The 24,187-nt window shown below is 41.9% G+C and overlaps 4 protein-coding genes across 4 annotated transcripts; 1 reads left to right on the top strand and 3 right to left on the bottom strand.

Moving 5' to 3' along the window:
* Positions 1 to 417: 417 nt before the first annotated feature.
* Positions 418 to 7,250, bottom strand: uck2b (uridine-cytidine kinase 2b). Its single transcript, XM_071516753.1, has 7 exons — positions 7,132 to 7,250; positions 4,667 to 4,826; positions 3,664 to 3,760; positions 3,287 to 3,429; positions 2,426 to 2,523; positions 2,258 to 2,306; positions 418 to 2,028 (listed from the first exon to the last, which is right to left on the bottom strand). The coding sequence occupies exons 1-7, from the start codon at positions 7,234 to 7,236 to the stop codon at positions 1,892 to 1,894; spliced, it is 789 nt and encodes a 262-aa protein (XP_071372854.1). The 5' UTR covers positions 7,237 to 7,250; the 3' UTR covers positions 418 to 1,891.
* Positions 7,251 to 8,290: 1,040 nt separating this feature from the next.
* On the top strand, positions 8,291 to 15,570 carry aldh9a1b (aldehyde dehydrogenase 9 family, member A1b). The gene is made up of 12 exons (XM_071516759.1): positions 8,291 to 8,412; positions 8,606 to 8,817; positions 9,255 to 9,400; positions 9,736 to 9,865; positions 10,939 to 11,073; positions 11,262 to 11,458; positions 11,871 to 12,011; positions 12,184 to 12,372; positions 12,504 to 12,591; positions 13,885 to 14,026; positions 14,274 to 14,386; positions 14,639 to 15,570. Exons 2-12 carry the CDS (start codon positions 8,643 to 8,645, stop codon positions 14,731 to 14,733), a joined length of 1,551 nt encoding a protein of 516 aa, XP_071372860.1. The 5' UTR covers positions 8,291 to 8,412; positions 8,606 to 8,642; the 3' UTR covers positions 14,734 to 15,570.
* zte38 (zebrafish testis-expressed 38) lies at positions 15,549 to 18,906 on the bottom strand. Its single transcript, XM_071516760.1, has 12 exons — positions 18,856 to 18,906; positions 18,485 to 18,629; positions 18,029 to 18,092; positions 17,767 to 17,803; positions 17,628 to 17,648; positions 17,436 to 17,462; positions 17,234 to 17,301; positions 16,687 to 16,835; positions 16,267 to 16,508; positions 15,894 to 15,939; positions 15,771 to 15,811; positions 15,549 to 15,644 (listed from the first exon to the last, which is right to left on the bottom strand). Exons 1-12 carry the CDS (start codon positions 18,904 to 18,906, stop codon positions 15,597 to 15,599), a joined length of 939 nt encoding a protein of 312 aa, XP_071372861.1. The 3' UTR covers positions 15,549 to 15,596.
* A 971-nt stretch (positions 18,907 to 19,877) lies between these two features.
* prdx1 (peroxiredoxin 1) lies at positions 19,878 to 24,096 on the bottom strand. The gene is made up of 6 exons (XM_071516746.1): positions 23,974 to 24,096; positions 22,685 to 22,801; positions 22,312 to 22,465; positions 22,097 to 22,219; positions 21,643 to 21,773; positions 19,878 to 20,368 (listed from the first exon to the last, which is right to left on the bottom strand). The coding sequence occupies exons 2-6, from the start codon at positions 22,788 to 22,790 to the stop codon at positions 20,286 to 20,288; spliced, it is 597 nt and encodes a 198-aa protein (XP_071372847.1). The 5' UTR covers positions 22,791 to 22,801; positions 23,974 to 24,096; the 3' UTR covers positions 19,878 to 20,285.
* Between the last annotated feature and the right edge of the window lie 91 nt (positions 24,097 to 24,187).

The following is a 24,187-nucleotide window of genomic DNA, read 5'->3' as shown; positions in this document are numbered from 1 at the left end:
CGCACCGTGCTTGTAACTTATGTTTTAAGAAATGTATTAGCCAAAATGGCTTGAATACATCACTTTTACCATCGGTTATTGCACGGCTCCCGTGCTCCAAGTAACCTAAACGGCGCACCTCGACAGTTCCCGTAGCACTGAAAATCCGAGATTTCCAGTTGTTTTACTGGTTGGGTCTCTCATATTTCCGTCAGCATTTGAAGGGAGCATAACTTCCGCAGTCAATAGCGCCCTCAAGTGGGCAAACTGGACACCATGAATGGAAACTGAAGAGCCACGTATAGTGAACCTCATTTGGTAAACTGTCAAGCGCCCTTCAAATTACTTTTCCAGGAACTTGAGTCTAAATCGTAGCCCTCCTTTCATTAAAAAAAAACCCAGTATGTATAATTCATATACACGAGACATGGCCGCTCGGCTGCATCAGTTTATTGACCATTAAAGCAAGTGACAATGTCATTCTGTTATAAATCATCCAACGCCCCCAAGCCAATTCAACAGCCATACGGTACAAATCATGTGGTACAAATCATTCACTCAACAATAGCATTATACACAACAAATACAGCACATGGAATAGAAAAGCTATTTGACAGACAGTTTTATTATAACCTAATGTTAGAATGGAATAAGGTTTATATCGTGGATAGTTATAGTTTAACCTGAGGCAACTTTGCAGAGGCATTGTGGTAGGTTTTGGTGGTTCATGGCCACACGCCTGGCATGATTGGTATTGCTGTAGTACTGATCCCCCTCATCATACCTTTTCTAACATCTCCACACTCAAAATGGTAGTGTCAACCTGAGAATATATATATGTAACACCATATTTTAATTCAACTGAGAGCTGAATGTTTGTGTATGGTAGCAAAATTTGCTTTGTCTAAATCACGGATTATTAAATGCACTATGTAAATAATATAGGCAAAGTTCAATTACCCTGTCTGGGATGGGGAAATATGTTGAGTCACTCCTACAAGTGCAGTACTTAGAGGAGTAAACGAGTTTTGATTGGGACAGTTAGTATTGCACACCACTAGCCCATTGAATAGAGGGGAAAAGAAGTGTCCCAAAAAAATGTAACAACACCCATAATACTCTGGACTGAGTTAATATAGCAGTAATCATGTGAACCTCTCAGCTTTTGGCTCCATTACTCCAGTACTTCAAGTCATTATTTATACATGTGGCAATCAGAGCTGTAAAATCATGTAGTGTGGAGCCATGCTGTTGCAGGCATTACGCAGACTGAATGTGGTGGAGAGGCTGCATGTGTTGAACAGACCTCTGGTGTAATACATTACACACAAAACACAGTGAGGGAACTCAAAACACTGAGAAAGGGTAGGAATAGGAAACACTCCCAAGATTGTCAACAGAAAAACAAGAGTGCAACCTTGGGTTTTTCAACTCATCTCCCAATCAAGATCCTTCCGTTTGGAACCCATCCAAACATAATCAAGTTCCCTGGCCATAAGGGGTTCAAGTTTCATCAGACATTTAAAATTAAAATAATAAAAAAAAAATCTGTCCCCCCTCTTTTATTCATTTAACTGCAAGAATTTCCATGTAGCAGCAGGGGATACATAAAAACAAAATGTTGTAATATGGGAGGAAAATGCACAGGGTCACTTTTAACCCACGGTCTCATCGCAAAAAAACAGCAAGAGCCTTTTTTACCCCCCTGACAGAAGTCTAAATGAAGTTCAACAATTACAATAAAAGTAACTAATAACAAGAGTAGTCATAATAATAATAAAGGCATTGCAATTCTTTTTGCATCTCTTTTGTTCCATTTTTTCCTCTTAAATACAGTGATGCCATCGGGCATTATTTACAGCGCTACCCCCCCGCAGCCCCCTCTTCCCCGGGGGGGAGAGGCGTGGTGAGGTCAATGTGGCCGGCTGCTGGACTCGGATGTCCGTCGTTGCCGTGGAGTGCTGTGACCGTTCACACAGCCGTTGTGACGCTTGTTCAGGCCGCCGTTCAGAATGTCTTGGATGTGCTGCACTATCAAGTTGATGGCCACTGCAGAGACAGAGAGAGCGAGAGAGAGAGCGAGAGAGAGAGCGAGAGAGAGAGCGAGAGAGAGCGAGAGAGAGCGACAAGGTTACACAGAAGACCCAAGAGGCCACCGCAACAAGGAAATCCTCAAGATAAACTTTCCCCTGCTTCATCAGCACAAATGCAATGTAATAATGCCAGATAATAGCCAATTTCCTTTACATTATCATAACTATCATAATTCAGGCCTTACCAAGGTTATCTGCTCCTCGTGGAATGATCACATCTGCATACTTCTTGGTCTGGTAGAAACAAAAAGGAGTTCAACGCTTAAAAATTACAACAAAATCTTCCTCACAGCCAGATGTGTAAACAGAGAACGCAACTACAGATGGTGGGCAAGCTAGCAAAAGGCACTTACTGGTAAACAGAATTCCTCAAAGGCCGGTTTAACAAAAGTGATGTACTGTGTCAGCACCTGCTCCAGGTCCCTGCCGCGCTCGCTGATGTCTCTGAGGACTGAAACAAAGAAAGCACAAAAAGATGCATATTAGAAATACCAAGTTGTCGTCAAAATCTAAAAAAGGACAAGCAAACATAAAACTACCTAAGTCAATCTACACCGACAATTACTTAACCACAATTACGTAAGTTAGAGGTGCACAGATAGTATCTGCACTGTGGGGATTGGCGCTGATCCAGCTGCCCCAGGTACTATGAGCAAACTGTCCCAAAGCTGCCCAGATACAGATATTTTAGCGACATGCACTTTTGTGTGCTAAAATCATGTTTTGAGGAAAGGAAAGGTGTCTCCAGTGCAGCGATTCTTTGTGGTCTTTGAAGCAAACTACCATCTGTGCCAAGCCTAGCTGTTTCTGGCAGTTTGAAAGAGGCAAAGCATCTTGAGTAATACCAGAAGTGAGGAGAGTCGGCCTTCAAAATACCACATTTGTTAGTCTTCTATGTAAGAGGTGTTACGTAATCGTGTTATAAATAAATGCTGTGAATAGTAATTTTTAGAAAAGCAACTGTAATGCATGATATGTGGCCCCTTTTTCCATTTTATCAATTCATTTTCTTTTTGATTTGACCTCAATCAATTCTGTATTTTTTTTTTTAGAATAAGCCAATAATACGCAGCATGAATGATGCTTAGTAGTAATGTTAATTGACCAGTACTCTGATTAGTACTCATTAGTTATGACAAATCGGTAGTGGTGCACCTCTAATGTAAGTATACTGATTCAACATATAACCCAAGCACTCGGCCACACCCACAAACCTCGACGTGAGAGCCGTGTGTCTGGGTCCGTGTCTACAAACAGCTTCATCTGGAAGAGATCTCTGATGTCCTGAGAGTAGAACATCAGGATGCCCTCAAACAGGACCACGTCAGCGGGGTACACCGTCACAAACTCCTCTTTCCTGGAACACAAACAGACATCGCTCTTTTTCATCAAAACCAGAAACATTCAGCCAACTTGTCATGTGGTAACGCATATTGAAAATGATATTAGATAATCAAGTTATAAATCGAGGGACAGGAACCTGTTGGACAGGAATAGCCCATATAGGGTGAAGTTGTAATCTACGGTGCAGGGGACACATAAAGATAAGACACAGATGAAGCAGGAGCTGCGGCAACAGACGGGTGCTCACCTGGAATGGGTGACAAAGTCATAAACTGGGATCTGGACAGTCTTCCCCTGCAGAATCTGTCTCAGTGTTTTCATGATCAGCTCATTGTCAAAGGCATCTGAGGACCAGAAACAGACAAATGATCAGTTGTGACCTTTGTGTGATGTCATATTGCCTAAACCCAGTCACACCAGCCTGCTGTGCGCACGTGGACAACCGCACTTCCTCACATATGCAGTTACACATTTGGAAATTGAGGAATCATTTTCGTGTAACAGCTGCTGGGTTCAGTTTCTGAGCCTTACAGCAGCTGCCTCTAGGAAAGGCTTGCTGACTGGGGGGATTCAGATCAGCTGAGAAAGGAAGCAGGAGTGATAGGGGGGCAAAGACCGGCTCCAAAAATGGATCGAGTATGCTTCTGCCAAAATGTGTTTGGGAAGCTATCAGCAACGTGGCAGCATGGCAAGGCCCTGCACATGCTGTTTAGCATAAGCCTAGTTTTAGAATATGAAGATTTTCATATCACAAGGGCAGGTTGAATCAAAGACAAGGTCTTGGAATTCGTATCTGACACGTAGCTTTAAGAGTGACTTGCATGGCGATGTATCGCTTTTTGTCCTTCAGTCTATTCCGCCACTGCAAAGCTAGCTGATGCCACTCTGTCTGCTTTTCATGGCCTGGCTACATCATGTGACACCAGCCTTCATGTTAATCTGTACAACCTTGGGGCAGCCTCAGCTATTCTGAATTCCACAAGCCTTACAACTGTCTATACAGACTACCTTTAAGTTTACAAAGCTATGCGGAAAATTTCCAAAAGATCCACACCCACGCTGCACCTCCACTTATACAATAACTAATTGGCTTAAAGTAGTTTGAAAACAACTTTCCATAAGTCCACTGAGCATGCCTTAAGGCAAAAGTTGAGGGCGGTGACAGACATATTCCTACTGCAAGCAATCTAAACCTTTGGTGCACACACAGTGCATGAGCTGTGCCACTGACTATCCCGTGTTTTGAGTACCTGGATGATCAAAGTTGAACTGGCCCTTAAGTGCCTTGGCCTTCTGCTCTGGGGTGAGCTCCCTGTAGAAGCTGTCCTGGCTGAGGATAGCCACCTGCCGCTGATGGTGGTCAATTTTGTTCTGCCCCAGCAGCTCCATGATCTTCTCACACACAGACGACTGCGGGAAGAAAGACGCAAAAGGCAGAAAATCAATACAGATGACTAAGCATGGACAGCCTGGATACATGGAGGGCGAAAAAATAATCCAAAAACACACAAGGGAGCTGATATAGTACAAAATCTATTTCCTCACCATCAGTAACCTAGATATGAATGGTGAGTGAAAGCATTGTGGAGTTAAAATAGTTGACGAAACCGCTGTAATGGTACCTTTTTTAAATTCAATACACACAGGATGGGCGCAACATTTATAATATTGAAATACTTTATTCACAGCCAAATTTTACCAGCACTTTGATGCATTATTTTGAACAATGATTCAGGTGACTGCCCTGTGACCCACCATCTTTGTCCTCATTGACCTCACTCGAAATAAATGGATCTCCTGCCAATGCTGACTGGGCATTCTCCAGCAGCACCAGACTATGGTGCTTTTGTATCCACGAAATGTGCCACAATGAAATTGGACGCCCCCACTCGGGAGCTAGGAGGTCATGTCAGCACACACCCAAATGCTAAGCTGAGAAGGCCTGACTTGGAGCACATCAGACATTCACCCTGCAGTGGCTCTTATGAGGCCATCTACACTCATGTCCAATACAACTGTTTTACTAATTATTACGGATAAAGCAAATCAAATGAATGCTATTCTGTATTAACACAAAAAGACAATTCACCCCTCAATCACTCAACGTCAGCAATGGAAATGGAAAGAAACTGAATGACCAGGCAGGCCATGAAAATACAAAGCACCTGTGTGCCATTTGCACTGCTTTACCGCTACACAGAGGTGGGTGCTACATTTCAGACAAGGAGGCTAAAGTTACATCATTGATTCCACGAAAACTGGGTGATCTAGCACCTTAGGGCCATAGGAGGACGGGGAAAAAAACATGAACCAACTTCCTAACTGAGCCCGACCATGGCCTGGCGTCAACAATTATCGCAACCCCCTCGCGCGGCCCCTTGTAGGGGGCTTTCAAGGAGGAAAACATTGGCTCGGTGCCGAGGGTGAACTTGATGAGGATATCTGGGTCAAATTTAGGAAGGAGGGGCGAGGCACAGTGAAAGACTCCGGTCTTCAGTCTCATAATTCAGTAATGTGCAATAAAAGAACATGTACAAGAAAACGTACTGGCTAAAATTAAAATGTGGTTACGGTTGTTTTTAAGTGTACAAAGGAAAGTAGTCGTCGCTTTAACCTAATGAATTATGAACTTGGCCGTGACCGTCACCGGCGCCCGCTGCATTCGCGTGTCCGGTTTACGCGAGGTGCCGTTCATTGTTTGGCACCGACCAGGGGCAGAACACACCGCAGTTCATAACAGAAACCCTCGTGACGTCTCTAAAGAGACCCATTTATGTGCTTGCGTCATTTTATTGGCATGAGAGGAGGGAAGTGACTCGCTTACCGCTAGTCTGGCCCTCCCACGCAGCCGTCCTTAAAAGGCAAATCTAGGTTAATAAATTCTACATTACTTTTCTTTACAAATAAAAACGTGTCTGGGTTTAATCGGCCAAAACCTCAAATGAGACGTAAAACTGCACATGTCCAACTGGATAATATCTGTACTGCATTTATTACATATCTAAGAACAAAGGAAAGTGGGCGCGATGGCTTCAGACAAATCACATCCTATTCGGATTCAGAGCTGCCGTTTTCCCGCTGGCGCCGGTGTGTTGTTGTTTACCATTCAGTAAACTATGTTACATGGACTGATTGAGTCAGAAACAATAACGGCATACAATACCATTTTTTTCTTACTAAAGACGTAGCCTTTGTTTATGAACATGTCTTAAAGGACATCACATGGGAAACAAATTAGCGATAATAGCGACGGGCACTGTTTGCAAACACAAGCGGCCACAGTTTAGCTAGCCTCGAGGCTAGCTAGCTAACATTAGCTATCAAACGGAATCTGCTTTGTTTAGCATACCGGTGCTGCTACTAGTATGTGATGGAATTTAGCTAGGAAGCTAGCTAAGCTAAGATCAATGATCACCACGTAGTCCCAAGGCAGTCTAGTCTGCTAACAAACAGTATCGTATGAAAAGAAAAAAATACAATTACACAAAGTGACAATTGAGTACAATAGCTAGTGGGCAACGCGCTAAGTTAAACTGCTACTGATGGATATCTGTATGGTTAAACAGATGGTAGCGCTGTAGAGCTGTCAATCAATTACGCCGCTGAGCCACGCGGTTAGCACACGGCTGCCGAGCGGCTCTCCGACATGTTTTAACTCAAAGTCTAGACATGACAATTCACAGAAATCGTCACATTAGCTAGCTAGAGCCCCGACCTTGCCGCTGGCGGTGCCTCCGGACACACCGATGAGGAAAGGTTGTCGAATAACATTATTGTCTTCGCCTCGGTCCCTTAGATGTGTCTCACTGTCCCCGGCCATACTTGCAATGTGCCGGCTGGTCGTCTGTGCTGGAGGATCACTAGCCCGTAGCTCCGCCTATATTACTTCAGCCCCTTCTATAAACGCGTAATTTTGTAGAAATTAGTTAATGTGCACTGCATTTCAATGTATCTTAACCATGCCATACGATCAGGTAACGTGTAATTACATTATTAATTTAGATTATTTTCTTTCTCAGCCTCTTTTTTGTGATCGACCATATGAGTATCCAATCGTCTGTTACGCTCTAGTGACTGAGCAGCCAATGAGCACCGTTGTTTATTTGTCCCGCCTACTGCTAGATCCACTAGAACCAGAAGTTGATCTATTATTACCAGTTTAATACATCCCTGATTATTACAACTGAAAGATAAAGATGTCAGTGTCGAGGGTTATTTAAACACTCATTTCACCTACAGATTTCTACAGGCGGATCTAAGGATCCAGAGAGTGGAAAAGTGTTTGGTTTATGGTCTGTTTTTTATGTAGGCTAGCTCAACTTGAAATCCAACAAGGCATGCGGATCACAGGTGGAACTTCAGTTTTTGCCTCTGAACTGATGGATCTAATCTGTAAGTAAGACCAACTCATGTTGTTATATACTCTGGTCCATCAGCTGCCTTGTTGGCTGTGAAGTGTGTCTCTGCACAGGCTCAGCCTGACCTTATTAATGAGATTCTTATCTTCTCTATTCTGTATAGAATTGAGAAGTTGAGCTGTGACTTTGGGTTTGTATGGGCTCCAGGACACTCTGGAGTTCAGGGTAACAATAGACTTGCAAAAATGCTCTAAGTAAAGAAAAAGTAGCTCTTAACCTCTGATGGGCAGACTACAATAACAAAGCACTATTGGAAAGGGATTGAAAAGAAATGGCAAGAAGAGAACAGAAACAGTTCAGCATGTTTTGTTATGCTGCAGGATATACAAAAATGAGAGGTGAGTGCTATGTAAAGAATCAGCAGATGATCGGGTCTCATCCTTTTCTTTGAAAACTCGATGCCAATACGAGTTTTGGTCTGTGGAGGGCAGTAACACGCCGCCTTGCGTCTACTCTGCCATATCTCTGCAAATCTTAAAGAAGACGAAGAAGAAAAGCTGTACCTAAAAGTTGCAAAACTGAACGTTGTTTATACACCATTTACCAAACAGCATTTTAGTGTGAAGGAGGCTGCACTGGTAAGTATAATGCAGACGCTGAAATAGTCAAACACAGTTGAAACAACACCGCGAGGAAACAGCATGTCGTGTGTTGTTGCTGCAGTTGAGTGGAAATGGTTTGGAGTTGACACATTTTTACTATTGGTGTAGTGTTTATTAAGTGTTTCATAGTAGCATGAATGTGCAACATATATGTTTTGACCTGCTCCAGATACCCCCTGACCTCCCAGCAGAGCCTGTGAAGTGTCATGCTCCGGAGGCTCGCTCTGTCCCTGCGGCGGCGGCCCGCTGCCGCTCTTCTGGCGGCGCTGCGATGCGCCTCCTCGGGCGCTGTGGACATCAGAGTCCCGCTGAACTTCTGGGGAGGGAAGAGAATGAGGAGCAAAGAGAAAAGCAACGAGTCTGTTTACGAACCTGCAACAGGTAGAGCACAGGTCTAATGCTGACTTTTATCTCGGCCTGTTGTTTGACACTGTTACCGCATTGGACTTTGATCACTACTGTGTGAAAATGTGAATGCTATGTGTCCTTAGCGGTTTCTAGGTTAGGAGATACAATGTAACCTTATGCTGTGTTTTCATGGGCTGTTTTGATATTTTTAATTTTAGTTGGGTAGCCTATTCAGTAGTTGTTTTTTTTAAACATTTATTTATCCGGGGAAATTCAACTGAGTGCTTGTTTTTTAGCAACACCACTCCACTGCCTATCATATATGGAACTCACTATCACTACTCACAATCATATATGGAAGCATGAATCATCACTAAATAAAAAGAGAACAGAACATAAATTGTGTAACCTGTTTTATTTATATTTAACCTGTGTACTTGGCTGTAATCATCATATGTTTCACTTTGCAGGGCGCGTCTTGTGCCATTTGGAGCCATGTGGTGCCGTGGAGGTCGACCAGGCTGTGAACCATGCCAACTCGGCCTTCAGCCATTGGAGCAAGATGTCTGGGATGGAGAGGGCAAGGATCATGATAGAAGCTGCCCATATCATTGAGGTGTTTATTTGTTGTTTGTATATTTTAATCTTGGGAATACATAAATTGGCACAAAAAATGCACAGGAGTTGTTGCAGAGTGCATTAATCATAAATCCTGGGCCTGGTTTCCCACTGTGATCCATTATGCTGCTGCTGATTTGAAAATTTGAAGATGGTTTAAATTGTAAATTGTAGCATGCATACTAGAGTTCTTGAGAGTGGGAATAACTATATATAGTCAAGCTACATTGAACTGTAGGTTTTCTTTCTTTGATTTTACTATCTACTTGACACCTATGCTGTGCAACAATACATCTTTTTTGTGTGTGAATTTGCCCTGGTTGCTGTGAACAGAGCAGGAGAGAGGAGATAGCAGAGATGGAGGTGGTCAACAATGGGAAGTCCATCACAGAGGCCCGTCTGGATGTGGACTCTGCCAGACTGTGTATAGAGTACTACGCAGGGCTGGCCAGCACTCTGGCAGGTTGGTACACAGCTAGTCTCTCTGGTTGGTCTTGTCCTATGGGTTACTAGATAAAGTGTGACAAAAGCTGGGACTAAGCCTCATCTGCTCTGTACACATTAATTGAGAACCGTTTCACTGCTTAACAGGTGGGAAATTTAAGAGGTGATGAGAGGACAGCACCCCTCTTTTCAACATAAAATATGTAATCTAGCCCCATTATTAATTACAGGTTTTAGTTTGAATCGTGCCTTGCCACTAGACCAGTGTATGGTGATATACACATTGCTCAAACACTGACAAGTGTGGCCATTATTTGTGTGGATGGCAGCGAAGGCTAAATGCATAATGCTGCTGATGTCCACTATGAATATTTGCAGTGTCAGTATTTTTTTTATACCCAGAATAGGTTGAGTAAGTAGGCCTGCTTTTTTCAGTAATACCTTGCAGAATCAGTGTCATCTTTTAGTTTCTTAAGACTATTCTATTCTATTTCTACAGACATCTCACATGGAAAAGATTCACAAAAATCTAACAAGATTTGTATGTGTTCTACCTTTCATGTCAAGCTGTACTTACTATAAGTGGACACTTTGATAGACACCTTGATAGAAAGTAACTAAGAAGCCACCCATATAAGTGAGACTAGAAAAGAATACTATAAATGATGCATGAATCTTGGTATATAGTTATATATATGGCTTACTATAAGTTTCTCACTATCAAAGTGGCCACTTTCATACTATTAAACTTATAGGTATCATATGCTGTATAATGCAAAACATCCAAATCATAGAGGGCGGACCTTATGATTTTTATAAATCTTTTTTGTATGGGATGCTTTTATGACAATATTTCTCCACTAATGGTTTGTCGCTATAAATTCACCCCCCACCTACAGCTATGTAGTTGTTTTTGCCACTCTTCTCTTCTCTTCTTGTGTAACCTTGTTGCTGTGTCTTTTGTTTGTCTTGGTTGGTAAGCACTTGGTCAACTTACTTTTAAAAAATTGCTGTACTTATTTTATTATTATTATTATTATTATGGTTATTATTATTGATACTCATTTTATGCTTCTGCTTTCACCTGTCAAGGCCAGCATGTCCAGCTGCCTGGCGGCTCCTTTGCCTACACACGCAGGGAGCCTCTGGGAGTGTGTGCGGGCATCGGTGCTTGGAATTACCCGTTCCAGATAGCTGCCTGGAAATCAGCTCCAGCCCTGGCCTGTGGTATGGGATTCCTCTAAAGTATTAAAGAAAACTGATCATTTAAGTAATCAGCTGTTAGACATAAACTGGGACCCTCATTGAAAAGTTAACTTTACACTTAAATCATTGATTAGATGAGTCGGTCGCACAGAATATGAATTGTCCTTACTTGCTTGTGAATGATCTTTCTCTTTTCTTGACTTAAACAGGCAACTCCATGGTGTTCAAGCCTTCGCCAGTGACACCTGTGACAGCAGTCATGCTGGCAGAGGTCTACGCCCAGGCCGGGGCTCCAGAGGGGCTGTTCAACGTGGTGCAGGGCGGCCAGGAGACCGGCAGCTTACTGTGCCGCCACCCTGACGTGGCTAAGGTCTCCTTCACTGGGAGTGTGCCCACTGGCAAGAAGGTGAGTGAGATGTATACAGAGATTATCAGAAGTCTACACACCCTTTCCAATTTTGTAGTTTATATTACCTTCAGGCCTTAAATGAAAACTGACTTTTTTTTAATGTGTTAAAAATGAAAAACTAAAAGACCTTGGGACACACCCCACATCAGAATTGGGGGTTGTAATTGTGATTCAGGAGGTGTAGACTTTTAACGTCCACTGTATGTTCATTTGAATAGAAAAATTAAAAGAGGCCTTTATTTACTAAGGGGCATTAATCTTACAAAAGGAAAGTAAGTTTTAAAAATGTTCCTAACAAAGATGCGATTCTTCAACTGCAAAATTCAATATGTAACTAAAGATCTGTTGAGATCTTGTTTTCAGTCCTGTTCTCCATGTGACTTTTCCTTTGACCCGTCCTGGCCCACAGATTATGGAGATGGCATCCGAGGGGGTGAAGCCTGTGACTTTGGAGCTTGGGGGGAAGTCTCCTCTGCTCATCTTTCAGGACAGTGATCTGGAGAATGCTGTGAAGGGAGCGCTCATGGCCAACTTCCTGTCTCAAGGCCAGGTAGTGTGTGCTTTTTATACAGCGTCTTCATATGCTATCACATATTGGCGTCTTCATGCAATAACCCAGAGTGACACGCAGGAACCTTATTGACACAGTATGTGATTCCACACATGGCAGCATATTGTGCGATGCTGATTTCAAACATTGGTGCTTCTTAAATCCACGGCAGGTGTGTAGCAACGGTACAAGGGTGTTTGTTCAGAGGCAGATTCTGCCTGAGTTCGTGGAGGAGGTGGTGAGGAGGACCAGGGCGATTGAGATAGGAGACCCGCTGCTAGAGAGCACCCGCATGGGAGCACTGGTCAGCCAGCCACACCTGGACCGGGTCCTAGCCTTTGTGGATCAGGCAAAGAAAGAGGTATGACTGGGCAGAAATATTTAACGTTAAGTGTGTGCGCTTCTAAAGAGTAACGCAAATTTAGACCGTGTTGTAAATGAGGCCACAGTATGTGGGACATCTCACCCAAATGAACACTGCACTGCTTCTAGGGAGCCGCGGTGCTGTGTGGAGGGGAACCTTTCGTCCCGTCAGATCCCAAACTCAAGGGTGGATACTACATGACTCCATGCGTACTGGGTAAGCTTCATACCTCCACACCTCCTTAAAATAAAAAAGCTGAAATGTTTGAGTCAGTAGGTATTCAACTCCTTTGCAATGACATGTCCTTGAGATGTCTCTACAACTTGATTGGAGTCCACTTGTGGCTAATATGACTGCACATGATTTGGAACAAAACACATACAGTATGTCTATGTAAGGTCCCACTGATGGCAGTGCATGTCAGAACAGAAACTCTACCATGAAGTCCAAGAAACATCTGTATACTTCAGAGACATGTGAGGAAGCATAGATTGGGGAACGGTATAAAACAATTTCAAAAAGTCTTGAGAGTTCAGAAGAGCACAGTAGGCTCTGTCATTAGGAAATATGGATCTACTCAGGCTCTTCTCAGAGCTGACTGTCCATCAGTGCAGCACAAATCTGGATTGCATGGTAGACTGGCCAGAAGGAAGCCAATCCTGGGGAAAAAAGGCACATGACAGTAGCCTGGAGTTTGCAAGAACTCACAGGAAAGAGGCTAAAGATTCTGTGGCCTGATGAAACAAAAATTGAACTCTTGAGCCATTATGCAAAGCTCTATGCCTGGTGGAAACCACGCAGCTCTTCACCCATCTAACACCATTCCTACTGTGAAGCATGGTGGTGGCAGCATCATGCTTTTCAGCGGCAGGGACTGGGAGACTTGTTAAGACAGAGGGAACAATGGATAGAGATAAATAAAGACAAACTCTTTAGGAGACCCTGCTTCAGAGTGACAAATACCCAAAGCATACAACCGAGTCAACACTGGAATGGTATCAGAAGAAGAATTTGAAAGTCCAGTCAAAGCCCAGAATTGAATCCCATTGGAAAATGACTTGAAGATAGCTGTTCACAAACACTCTCCATCACTTGACTGAGTTTGAGCTAATCTACAAGGAAGAATGGGAGAAAAATCCCCAAACCTAGATCTGCCAAGCTGATACAGGCATATCCAATAAGCCCCAAAGCTATAATCACTGTCAAAGGTGTTACAAAGTATCACTTAGGGGCTGAATACTTGTTTATGTATTTCATTTTCAATAAATTTGCAAAAAAAAATAATCTAAAAATGTTTTCACTTTATCATTATGGGGTAATCTGTGTAGAATTTTGACAAAAAAATGAAACAATCAATCAATCAATTTAATCAATTTTGAATTCAGCCTGCATACCACAAAATGAGGGGTCAGTAGTTTCTGAAGGCACAGCAGATGGGTGACTTTATGGTCACTGCTCACACCAGTGATGTCACATCCCCCCCCCCCCCCCCCCCCCCCCCCTCCGTAGGAGACTGCACAGATGAGATGACCTGTGTGAAGGAGGAGATCTTTGGCCCGGTCATGTCTGTGTTGTCTTTTGAAACAGAAGAGGAGGTGCTGCAGAGAGCCAATGACACCACCTTGGGTCTGGCTGCAGGGGTCTTCACTAGGTAGGCATGTGGTGAGATGTGTAACACAAACTCACAGGCCAAAAAAATGTGTTTTTAAGCCATGAGAATGTGTCTTAAACCTTTTCTAAGAAGCTAGATTTGGGGTGAGAGCAGTGCAATGACCAGGAGGTGCAGCAAAGTTCAAAATATAACCATTGATGGATCATTAAATACAGACACTATGGTAGGGGAAATCCACACACAACCAGACACAGGGTGTTTTGCAGCTGAATGTTTGTGCCTGTAGGGACGTGCGGCGAGCCCATCGTGTGGTCGAACACCTGAAGGCTGGTTCCTGTTTCATCAACAACTACAACATCACCCCAGTGGAGGTTCCCTTCGGAGGCTTCAAAATGTCAGGTACAGTCTAGTCTGTAGCAGGCAGACCTGCACCAAATGTCATTTGCAAATTATTCTAGTGATGATTTTAGTCTGCTTGGAGTGCTAGATGGGTGGGTTTACCTCATCAGGGCAATTCAGATAGTGTTGGGTAAATTGTCGAACACAAATAGTATACAAAATTAACCTTCAAATATTGTCCCGGAGTTGTGCAATCTTTCTGGCACACATATTGTCTTGGTCAGATAAGTTGTAATCCTTGTACTTTACCAGGCATAGGGCGGGAGAACGGCCAGGTGACCATTGAATTCTACTCCCAGCTGAAGACCGTGTTTGTGGAGATGGGTGATGTGGACAGCCTCTTCTAGAAACACAGATTCAGAGGAACTTGGACCAGTGCCACCAACCCAGAGACTGAAACAAACGGCCTGGACTAGGATGGATGTCCACCAGCCAGGACTAGTCTATAAAACATTAGCGCTCAGAGTAAGAGTGCTGATATCAGTCATCATATTCTGAGATATTTTCTGAATTTGAGGCAAATGTTATTTCTAGCTAATCAAATAATTCTGGAAACTGAGGTGAACAGTGGAAATATCACATTTGAATTGGAAGAATGAAAGCAGGGATGGGATCTCTACATCCATCCAGCATCTAGAGCCCCCCTTCATTTCTAACTCTGTAGTATTACAGACATGACAATTGTCATCCATGCCAAATGGGTCAAATCAGGGATCACTCTTAGTATTTATTGGACCTTGTTTGATTCCACTTGGTTCAATATAGATATCAATTGCCCACTGTGGTACGGAAGTTGCACTATCCCCATTTTGCTTTGCTTAATATTTTTTATGTACTGCACTACAGTAGAGAAAATTTTCACATTTTTACACTATTGTACAAAAACGAAAACATGTTTACAAGTAAAGTTTTATTTCTTTAACAATGCAAAGAAGATGCATTTTATATATATATATATATATATATATACACAATACAATAAAATCTCAGTACTTTTGAACAATATATTGAATTCATCTGGATTGTACATTTTATGTTTTTATGATTTAGAACTGAAAATAACATCACACCTTGTGGGTAGGGTGAAATTGCTCAACCAGCATAAACATTACATAAACATTCTTTGTAAATCATTACAATAAAATGAAACACTTCATTCCTCTTTGGGATTATGTTGTTGACAGAACACTTGTTCAGTGGGATGCCATGACTAAATTCTTCTTTTCTTCTTTGCAAGATTTTTGGCTGCGCCCATTCTCTAAGGTGGAAAAATGGATAATACTCATGCAGGGCTCCAGTTTGCATAAACCCCAAATACAAAACAAAGTGCTTTTAGCTCATCTGATTTGATTGTGCTATGATTGTGTCCTGACCACAACTGTACCTTTGCCATGGGCTTTTGGGGTTTCTTGAACTGTGCAGACTCTTTTTAAAGTAGAGAGAAAAGTCAATTTCATGTTCAACAAATTCTGCACTTTGGTAACACAGTAGTCTCATGTTTCCTTACCATCTTCAGAAGGCAGGTCCTCTTCGGCTATTTTCTGAGGAGGATCCTGTAACCAGGTGGATACAGATAACCATACTAATTTGACAGCAAGCTGCACCCAACAGTAAAGCTACTTTCTGTTCTACATATTGAGAAGAACAAGCTATAGAACTGGAAAAGTCAGTTTCCAGGATAAAGTATGTGGGCCAAAACAACTGGGAGTGTGCTTGCTTCAATGTGAAAAGTTAATAAGTAGAATTAGTTAGAATTAGTTAAGAGTCCAAAGTTTTGGAGAGAATTATATTAACAAAGACAGTGGGAGTATTATAAGCATGCTAGCTTCAACTACACTACTATGAATTCCAGGACTTCAATAATTCCAGTTCTGACTCACCTGGATCCTGCCCAGCTCTGGGACGATGCTTTGAGGCTCCACAGAACCCTGCTTGGTCTCCCTCAGGTGGTTTCCTTTCTGAAGCTTCTCCAGCCGGCCTTGCTCTGCTGCCACGCGGACCTTCAGGGTGTGAAAGGCCGTCTGCACCTCGCCCACCCCGAAGTGCACGGCCATGCCCTCAAACCACAGGCTGTCGCATTTGCCCTCCTTAAAGCCTGGTGGCTCATAGTCAGCAGGGGTGACTTTGAAAGGAGAGCAGGAGATGTTTGCATTATGCAGCACAGAAAATGTGACTAGGTTTTTGTCCTGAAAAATGTGAGCACCAGAAACTTCTATTGTGATCATAGAGTAGTCATGTAAAAGTGAGGTGCTGGGCAAAAAAGCAATAAGTGACATGTTGGGTATGGGTATATGTCTTACTGTCATCATAGTAGTACAGCTTCATGGTGAGGTGGACGTTGTTGGGCAGGGCGCCCAGGTTCTGCATAAGCAGGAAGAGCTTCCTGATCAGGAGCACGGAGGCCTTCTTGGTGTCCTCCATTGTCACCCGCATTTCCACATTCTTGTTCCTGCAGTAAAGGTCCGTGGAAGTTATCATACCACCAACCCAGCCAATAAACACAGGGAAGCAAAGGAATGGCAAAATTGTTGACTTTGGTTGTACTGCACACATAAGGAATTAAGACACGTATTGTTTCTATAAAGTTTTGTGAAGATTGGAGCCTTTCTAGAAAAGCCCCGGAAGCTTCAGCATATTGTGTCTGAAAGGAGATGTGACTATCCATGGAGAAAGGAAGAAATGGCAACATCACTGTCTGCCTTTCATCTGTTTGGCTCTAAAAAAAAGTCAAAATAGTTAAAAGACAGGTTGTGGCCCCAGTGAATCTCAAATGAGCTCCCTTCTTATATCGTTGACCTGTGGACAGGCCCTGTGTAACAAAGTCTGTCTGCTATTCACGATATTCACCTGAGTATGTCCATCTGTGGTCCCTTCTCTGTGTATTTGAATTTGAACTGGTAGGACTCGATAATGCACTGCCAAGAGAGAAGAAGAGATGTAAATGTCTCTTAATACTGGTCAGGGTGCACACTAGATTATGATCTGACAAAATATAACAGTGTGTTTCTGTTTGTAATCAAATTTTTCAGTATTTCAGGAGAGAACTTACATTAGAGTCATCTGGGTTGGTGTGGACCTAGAATGCAATAGTTATTTTATAGAAGAGCATATTTTATTTCCCCAAAGGAGAATTTGCTTTAGTCAATAAATACATACATAAGAAAAACACACTCAACATGATAAACAGAAGTCAATCAGTGTGTTAAATATAAAGATTGCTGTGTTGATTTGACTTACTTACCCCAATGAACACAATCTGGAGCTGTGAGAAGACATTGAAAAATAGTAGAAGTAGTAGCATTAGTGATCAAAATGACCCCAGGCAGGCCTAATGAAATAATATGAATTCAAACAAAATACTCAAGGGTCCACTAACTTACATATTTCCTCTCTAATGCATCAAAGCAGCCCATCATCCTGGACAAAGACAGGTTTGACAGGTTGAAAACATTAATCAGGGTGGGAAATTAACTTGAGCCACCAGCCAAGTGCTGGTCAATCTTTTACTGTTTGGTGGTTATCTATTCTAAAAATGTGTTTGGCTGGAAAATTAGGTAAAGTGAATTTATGATTGAGCTGGCCAGTAGGCAAACAATCAGATCCTGACTAATGTCACATTCTGGTAGCATCTATGACACTTACCATTTCACAATTTTGCAGGCACCTGGTGTGGTGCAGTCTTCTCTCAAAACTTTGATGCATAAATCTGGTCAAATGGCAAAGAACAAATGACATAAAACAGGATTTAAAAATAACAACACTTGTCCTTATTCTTATTATGACTATCACAGAGTTTCCACCAGGCCCTAATGCAAAACTCCATGACTTTTCCAGAGCTAAACTGGAGCATGGTACACAATAGTGGTTTCCACTACAGTTGGGCTTGCTGTGACGAAAAACAGCTGAAAACCACCATCTAATGCAATGAATGTGAAACAAGTTGTTAAATACGTTGTTCTGTATTCCTGTAGGGTGACCCATTTGTAAAATTCCATAATCCCCGACCTTTCCCTGTGTGCAATACACCTCTCAAAATGTCATGATATTCCAGAAAATCTATGGGAAAACTGCTGTGTCATCAGCTGCGGTGAAATTCACCTTCCAGGTATCGAGATCTGTAGGCATCCTCTGGGAAAATCCCTCTGAGGTAGGTGATAGAGGACACGGCCAGGGCCATCATCCTCTTGACGAAGACAAGGGACGCCTGCTCGGTTTTCAGGTCGTTCAGGAATAAACTAGTCCACTTCAAAACAAAAAAACAAAGACATTGCTTGACAGGAGCAAACCTTACATGAATCACTTCGACAGGACTCGTCAGGCCACACGATGGCGCAATTGAATTGTGGAGGGCCCTCCAACATGGACTGAAAAGCTAATGTTATAAAACTGTGATGTGTCAAAACATACAAAGTGACTCGGTAAGTCCACTGGTACACATATTAACATCAGCTAGTGTGATATTGTCAAACCTCGGCGGTATCCTCCTTATTCTTCCTGATGCACATCTTCCCAGCTGCCATTCTCTCTGTCTCTGATGGAGACGGTTAGCTTGGTAAGCCCAAAAAGTAAGTTAGCTAATAACTGGAATATGGTAGGGCAAACTCTGCAAGCTAATGTCAACAAAATGTTATTCCATAATAATGTTATAATAGTAACCATATGATGAATTTTCTTGTTGGATTAATTGAATAGTTTTCAAACTGTACCTCTAATAGTCTATTTCAATCTCTAACAAGTTACCCACTCAAATTTCGGAGGTAGAGTTGCCAGATCTTGTACTCACTGATTCCCGCCAAAAAATTGCGTATTTATAAAAATAACAATGATAGTAGTAGTAGTAGTAGACTAGTAGTAATAAATTATCTCAAGCACAAGCCTAATTGGGCAACGTTTTTTCATTTCATCACCGTTTTTAAAACTACAGTGCAAATGTGTTAAGTCAAGGTAGGGGAGTAAAAGTAGCCAAAATGTAATTTATCAGTGAAAGGGCCTTGTGCTTCTGCCTGGTGCAATGACATTCATTGGGCCCAAATGTCTACTATGAAATAAGCATAGCGATGAAATTCTAGTTAACTTTTCTTAATAAAATTGATAATGGTCTTTTTTCTCTATCAGGGGTGGGCAACCATGTGGCATGCAGCACTAGATAAAGAACAATAGCAATAGTAGTCGCTAGTAGTTTTTTAGTAAAATCCCTTATATCCCCAGGATTTGTAGTCTATGAAGTTGTTCACTGATAAGAAAATGGATATGAGGAATATGAGAGAAGTTGTCGCATCCTCATCTGATGCCGCATCATTATGTCAGTATTGGCAGCACCCTAAGTTATCCAATGCTAAACAAAAACTTCTCCAAACTGTACCTCACTTGTTATTGCTAACCCCATAAACAATACTCAAGAAGATCAATATAACAACCCTAACCCTAACATCTCATTGGTGATGTCTGGAGCAAATATGTTTATGGTGTAATGGCAGGAGAGACCGTGATGTGTGTTATATATTCTTTATTTAGATGAAAGCACAAGTTAATGAAGAGAGGTATCTGTCGCTTCAATCCAAGGAAAAGCTTTCAATAATGTTTTTAGATACTTAGACATTGTTCTGTGGTCCTTTTCATCTTACGTTAGTAAGGAAGGATGTAAAATAACAAATAGATATTTAGCACAGACAGACACAGACAATAGCTTAACATAGTTATACATTAATATAATTTGGTCATAATGTCCACGCTACAGAAAATACACAACACATAGGCAATGTTGGCTAAAAAAAAATGTCTCCCAATCCACCCAATTCCACAGGCACAGCGGTTGACTGACAGGCTTAAATATTGTTCTCGGGAAATGTAATCTCTAGATTGAATCTCCTACAGAAGGCTGCAGACTGTGGCTGTGGCCTTATTGCTTGGAGAAGAAGTCTTTGCTCTTCTGGACGTCTGGCTTGATGGTGTCACTTCCTGGTTTCCAGCCGGCGGGGCAGACTGAAAAGATAAGCCAAAGGTGAGTCTTAGTCCAGTAGATGGTGCAGTAAAGACAATCACCACTTGGAACCACATATAAAGCCCCAATTGGTCTGGGTTTAAACTAGGGCTATGTCTTGTAATTTTAATACCAGTGCTGGTTAGCATTGTTTTTAACTTTTATTCGATACCTTCGTTGAATGGAAACACATTACATAACATAGTAGAATGAATTATTTTCCTTCAAATCCACAACCACTTCTCGACTTGACCTTCTCACCACTATCTTTAAATGAAAAGAAAATATGTTTAACCTAGGCCCTGATAAGAGGAGCAACCTTTGAACCTGAGTGAGCTGATATGGCCTTTGCTCTCTCTGGCAAATATGGTATATAACATAAACTAGTCTCTCTGAAGTACTGCCAGTAGCTTTGGAACCAAATGCATGAAAGTATGGTGCTTATCACAAGAGTTTAATTACCAGTAGAATCACATTTGGGTAATGCGGATAGTGCACCAGTTAGGAGAGCAAGATATCAGTATAGAAGAGGATTTAAATTACAATATTCCCACAGTATAGCACATTATAAAGACTTTTGTAAAGTCAGTTTCATCTACAGATTCAGTTGACTAATAGTAAAAAGAGAGGTGCAATGACATTCATTGGGCCCAAATGTCTACTATGAAATAAGCATAGAGATGAAATTATAGTGAAGAGTACATTTAAAAAGTTAACTTTTCTTAATAAAATTGATAATTAAATGGTCTTTTTCTCTCTATCAGGCGTGGGCAACCATGTGGCATGCAGCACTAGATAAAGAACAATAGCGACGGGGCGCCCCGGTGGATCACCGAGTAGAGCGCGTACCATAAGACTCAGTCCTTCCCGCAGCGACCCAGTATAGAAGAGGATTTACCATAGATATATATATATACATATATATACATATGTATATCATATTTATACCATATTTGCCAGAGAGAGCAAAGGCCATATCAGCTCACTCAGGTTCAAAGGTTGCTCCTCTCACTATAGAAGAGGATTTAAATTACAATATTCCCACAGTATAGCACATTATAAAGACTTTCGTGAAGTCAGTTTCATCTACAGATTCAGACTCAAAACAAAATCAATACTGCTGTCCTGTTGGGATGCAAGAGAAACAGGCCAGTGTACAATAATTCAGTAAGCACTGGTTTAATGCAACTGAGGCTAAGACTATATAGCATTGTGTGGTCTTATCATTGTATTTTTAGCAGAACTGCAGCATCAGAGGATGGCAGTAGTAGCCTACCTTCTCCGTGCTTGTCGGTGAACTGAAAGGCTTGGACCAAACGCAAGGTCTCGTCGACGGAGCGTCCTACTGGGAGGTCATTGATGGTGATCTGCCTCAGGATGCCTTTGTCATCAATGATGAACAGTCCTCTGAAATAAAGTGAATGAGTGGTTTGTGAGCCCCCATAGACATCCAGGTTTATTTGCAATGAATACCAGGCTCTGAAAGGAGAAGTAGGTGATTTTTCCACATTTTAGGTAGGAGTGGAGGTCTGAAAATCCATGGTTTGCCTCACATATCCCCTAATATCTTTAGAGCGGTGCATTTGATAATAAGTTAACAAATGCAACACTATCTCTCTCTTGAAGCAGACAAGGGAATTGTTAAGAAAACCAACACTGGCCTCATTGTTTCTTATCTTTAGGGAATCATAACATGGAAGTGCAGCACAGCTCCACATTGTTAATCCCACCTGAAGGCGATGCCCTCGTCCTCTTTCAGCACACCATAGTCCGTGGAGATGGAGCGGCGTGTGTCAGCCACCAGGGGAATCTTCATGGCACCCAGACCGCCCTGCTTACGAGGTGTGTTGGTCCTGTGAGGACGCAGATAGAAAACATTAAGAGTTTGTAACAGTGAAAACAGACAGCAAGTGTGGGTGTTTAAAATCTAGAGCCCAATAAGTACCATGCAAAATGGGAGAAGTGCGAGTCGACTGAGGCACCAATGACCTCACAACCGATCTTCCTGAAGTCATCGGCCGCGTCACTGAAGGCGATGATCTCAGTTGGACACACAAAGGTGAAGTCCAGAGGGTAGAAGAAGAAGACAACGTACTTCCCTGCACCAAAAGAAACAAAAACCCCAAACAAGGAGAGACGCCTTATTAATCTCTAAAATAGCTACTGAGTGACGCACCAATGATAATTAGTTTAATTAATATTCTTTTCCTTAGTAGTGTAAATGTTGCCTATTCAATACATAGTACAAAGCAGTGATTCACAGCTCAGAAGTGAGCACCATGAAAGCTGTTCTCCACCCAGCAGTGGATGAGATTTACCTCTGTAGTCCGACAGCTTCAGGTCCTTGAACTGTCCGTCTGGCATCACTGCTTTGGCTGTGAAGTCTGGGGCCAGCTTTCCAATCTGTGCCTTGCCTGCAGCCATCTTCAGTCAGTCTGGTTTACAGGACAAGGAAACAGTGGCTGTTTTACACACAACCTCTTCTCAAAATCACTTTTTGGTGAGATACATTTACCACAAGCCTTACTGATTTACAGGACAAGGAAATGGAGTCTGTATATGCTTTCATCTAAAATTGTGCAATCTCTTGTGAAAGCATGATACATCTACTAGTAGGAGTGTGTTACAACACAATGAATGAGCTCCCTGATTAAAAAGAACAATAGTATTCCTGTAATACATTTTAGAAGGATACTATACCAATATCACAGCAAAACGTTAAGTCCCTATAGGAATATTACTGTACAAGAACATTAGTGATAGCTGAAGAGATAAAAAAAAAAAAAAAAAAAAAAAAAAAAAACACACTCTAAAGTGGTGACTATAAAGTCACAACTGAGTACCACAGGCACAAGTCGTCACATGTAAATTATAGGGAAATTACAGTGATTTTTCGTTAGGCTGGCTATGCCAAAGCTTAACTCAGACAGTTATTATTTAAACGCATAACGTTAGCATTTTCCTTGCAAACTAGCCATAGCCAAAACAGAAACTCATGCACCAATTCCACTCCTTCTCTCATAGTAAATCCACAGGTGTTTCCGCATATGGGTTATGGATTTCTTAACATTAATCTTCAAGGTTTCTCGCCTCAAACAAATCCCCCGTAGGTCTGCAGTATCGCGTATTCAAGGCATCCGATAACCTGAGTTCATTGGTCAAGGTGAAATCATTGCGCTCGGGCGCACTTAACTTTGGTATTTCAGTTTAATAATCGACGAATAACTGCAAATGTGGAACTTTTTTTCCCCATGAGAACTGTGACCATAGTAGCTTACTTGTTCCTGTTTATTGAAGCTTTTCAGTCAAAAATTCGACTAGCAACGAATTAGTTTTTTCGCTAAATGAGTATAAAGTAAAACAATAAGCGGTTTATTAAGATGAACAAGCTTGACTTTCTGGTGTTTCACGGCAGGCTCTTCAACATCCTCTGAAAAACCACTTGTTGAACTATTCAACAGCCTGTAACTGTATAGTGTGGATGCATATATAAAACAAACTACCGTCCACGTTAACAAAAAGAAAGCTTAACAAAACATAATGCCTGTATCGAATAGTATACAGATAGAAAAGCAAAACCCGATTAAGTGTATTGTGTAACACATACCTCAGCTTAGTTCACACCACGGCAGTTGGAGAGAGGAGAGAGTGCAGGGGTTGACAGACTCGTTTGGGGAATTTATATGCCGGCTCACTTCTCGCGATATCAGTAGGACTATTTGTCTGGTTTAGTCTCAAACACGGAGCATGACTTGGCAAGTTTCTCTTCCACTCTGCCGGGATTTTTTTTTTTTTTTTTTTTTTTATCTCATTGTGAAACC

This window comes from Centroberyx affinis, unplaced genomic scaffold (assembly GCF_046629955.1).
Source record: "Centroberyx affinis isolate AG114_WGS23_722 - 3 ecotype Tasmania unplaced genomic scaffold, CSIRO-AGI_Caff_v1 ptg000429l_1, whole genome shotgun sequence".
In the NCBI taxonomy this organism is placed as follows: Eukaryota; Metazoa; Chordata; class Actinopteri; order Beryciformes; family Berycidae; genus Centroberyx; species Centroberyx affinis.
Note: the sequence above shows the minus strand (reverse complement) of the source record. Positions and strands in the feature narration are given on the sequence as shown.

Excerpts from the sequence above, each read along its gene's own strand:
- prdx1 (XM_071516746.1), bottom strand. The coding sequence starts at position 22,790 with ATGGCTGCAGGCAAGGCACAGATTGGAAAGCTGGCCCCAGACTTCACA. Across the intron at positions 22,220-22,311 it reads CACTTCTCCCATTTTGCATG|GACCAACACACCTCGTAAGC; the intron begins GTACTTATTGGG and ends GCGTCCTCACAG. Across the intron at positions 21,774-22,096 it reads GACGAGGGCATCGCCTTCAG|AGGACTGTTCATCATTGATG; the intron begins GTGGGATTAACA and ends ACTTTATTTCAG.
- uck2b (XM_071516753.1), bottom strand. The coding sequence starts at position 7,236 with ATGGCCGGGGACAGTGAGACACATCTAAGGGACCGAGGCGAAGACAAT. Across the intron at positions 3,430-3,663 it reads GACTTTGTCACCCATTCCAG|GAAAGAGGAGTTTGTGACGG; the intron begins GTGAGCACCCGT and ends TTTGTGTTCCAG. Across the intron at positions 2,307-2,425 it reads TTGAGGAATTCTGTTTACCA|ACCAAGAAGTATGCAGATGT; the intron begins GTAAGTGCCTTT and ends TGTTTCTACCAG.
- aldh9a1b (XM_071516759.1), top strand. The coding sequence starts at position 8,643 with ATGCTCCGGAGGCTCGCTCTGTCCCTGCGGCGGCGGCCCGCTGCCGCT. Across the intron at positions 12,373-12,503 it reads TGGATCAGGCAAAGAAAGAG|GGAGCCGCGGTGCTGTGTGG; the intron begins GTATGACTGGGC and ends CACTGCTTCTAG. Across the intron at positions 14,387-14,638 it reads CGGAGGCTTCAAAATGTCAG|GCATAGGGCGGGAGAACGGC; the intron begins GTACAGTCTAGT and ends GTACTTTACCAG.
- zte38 (XM_071516760.1), bottom strand. The coding sequence starts at position 18,906 with ATGGCAGCTGGGAAGATGTGCATCAGGAAGAATAAGGAGGATACCGCC. Across the intron at positions 17,302-17,435 it reads CCAACCCAGATGACTCTAAT|TGCATTATCGAGTCCTACCA; the intron begins GTAAGTTCTCTC and ends CTCTCTTGGCAG. Across the intron at positions 15,645-15,770 it reads CCCAAAAGCCCATGGCAAAG|AGAATGGGCGCAGCCAAAAA; the intron begins GTACAGTTGTGG and ends TTTCCACCTTAG.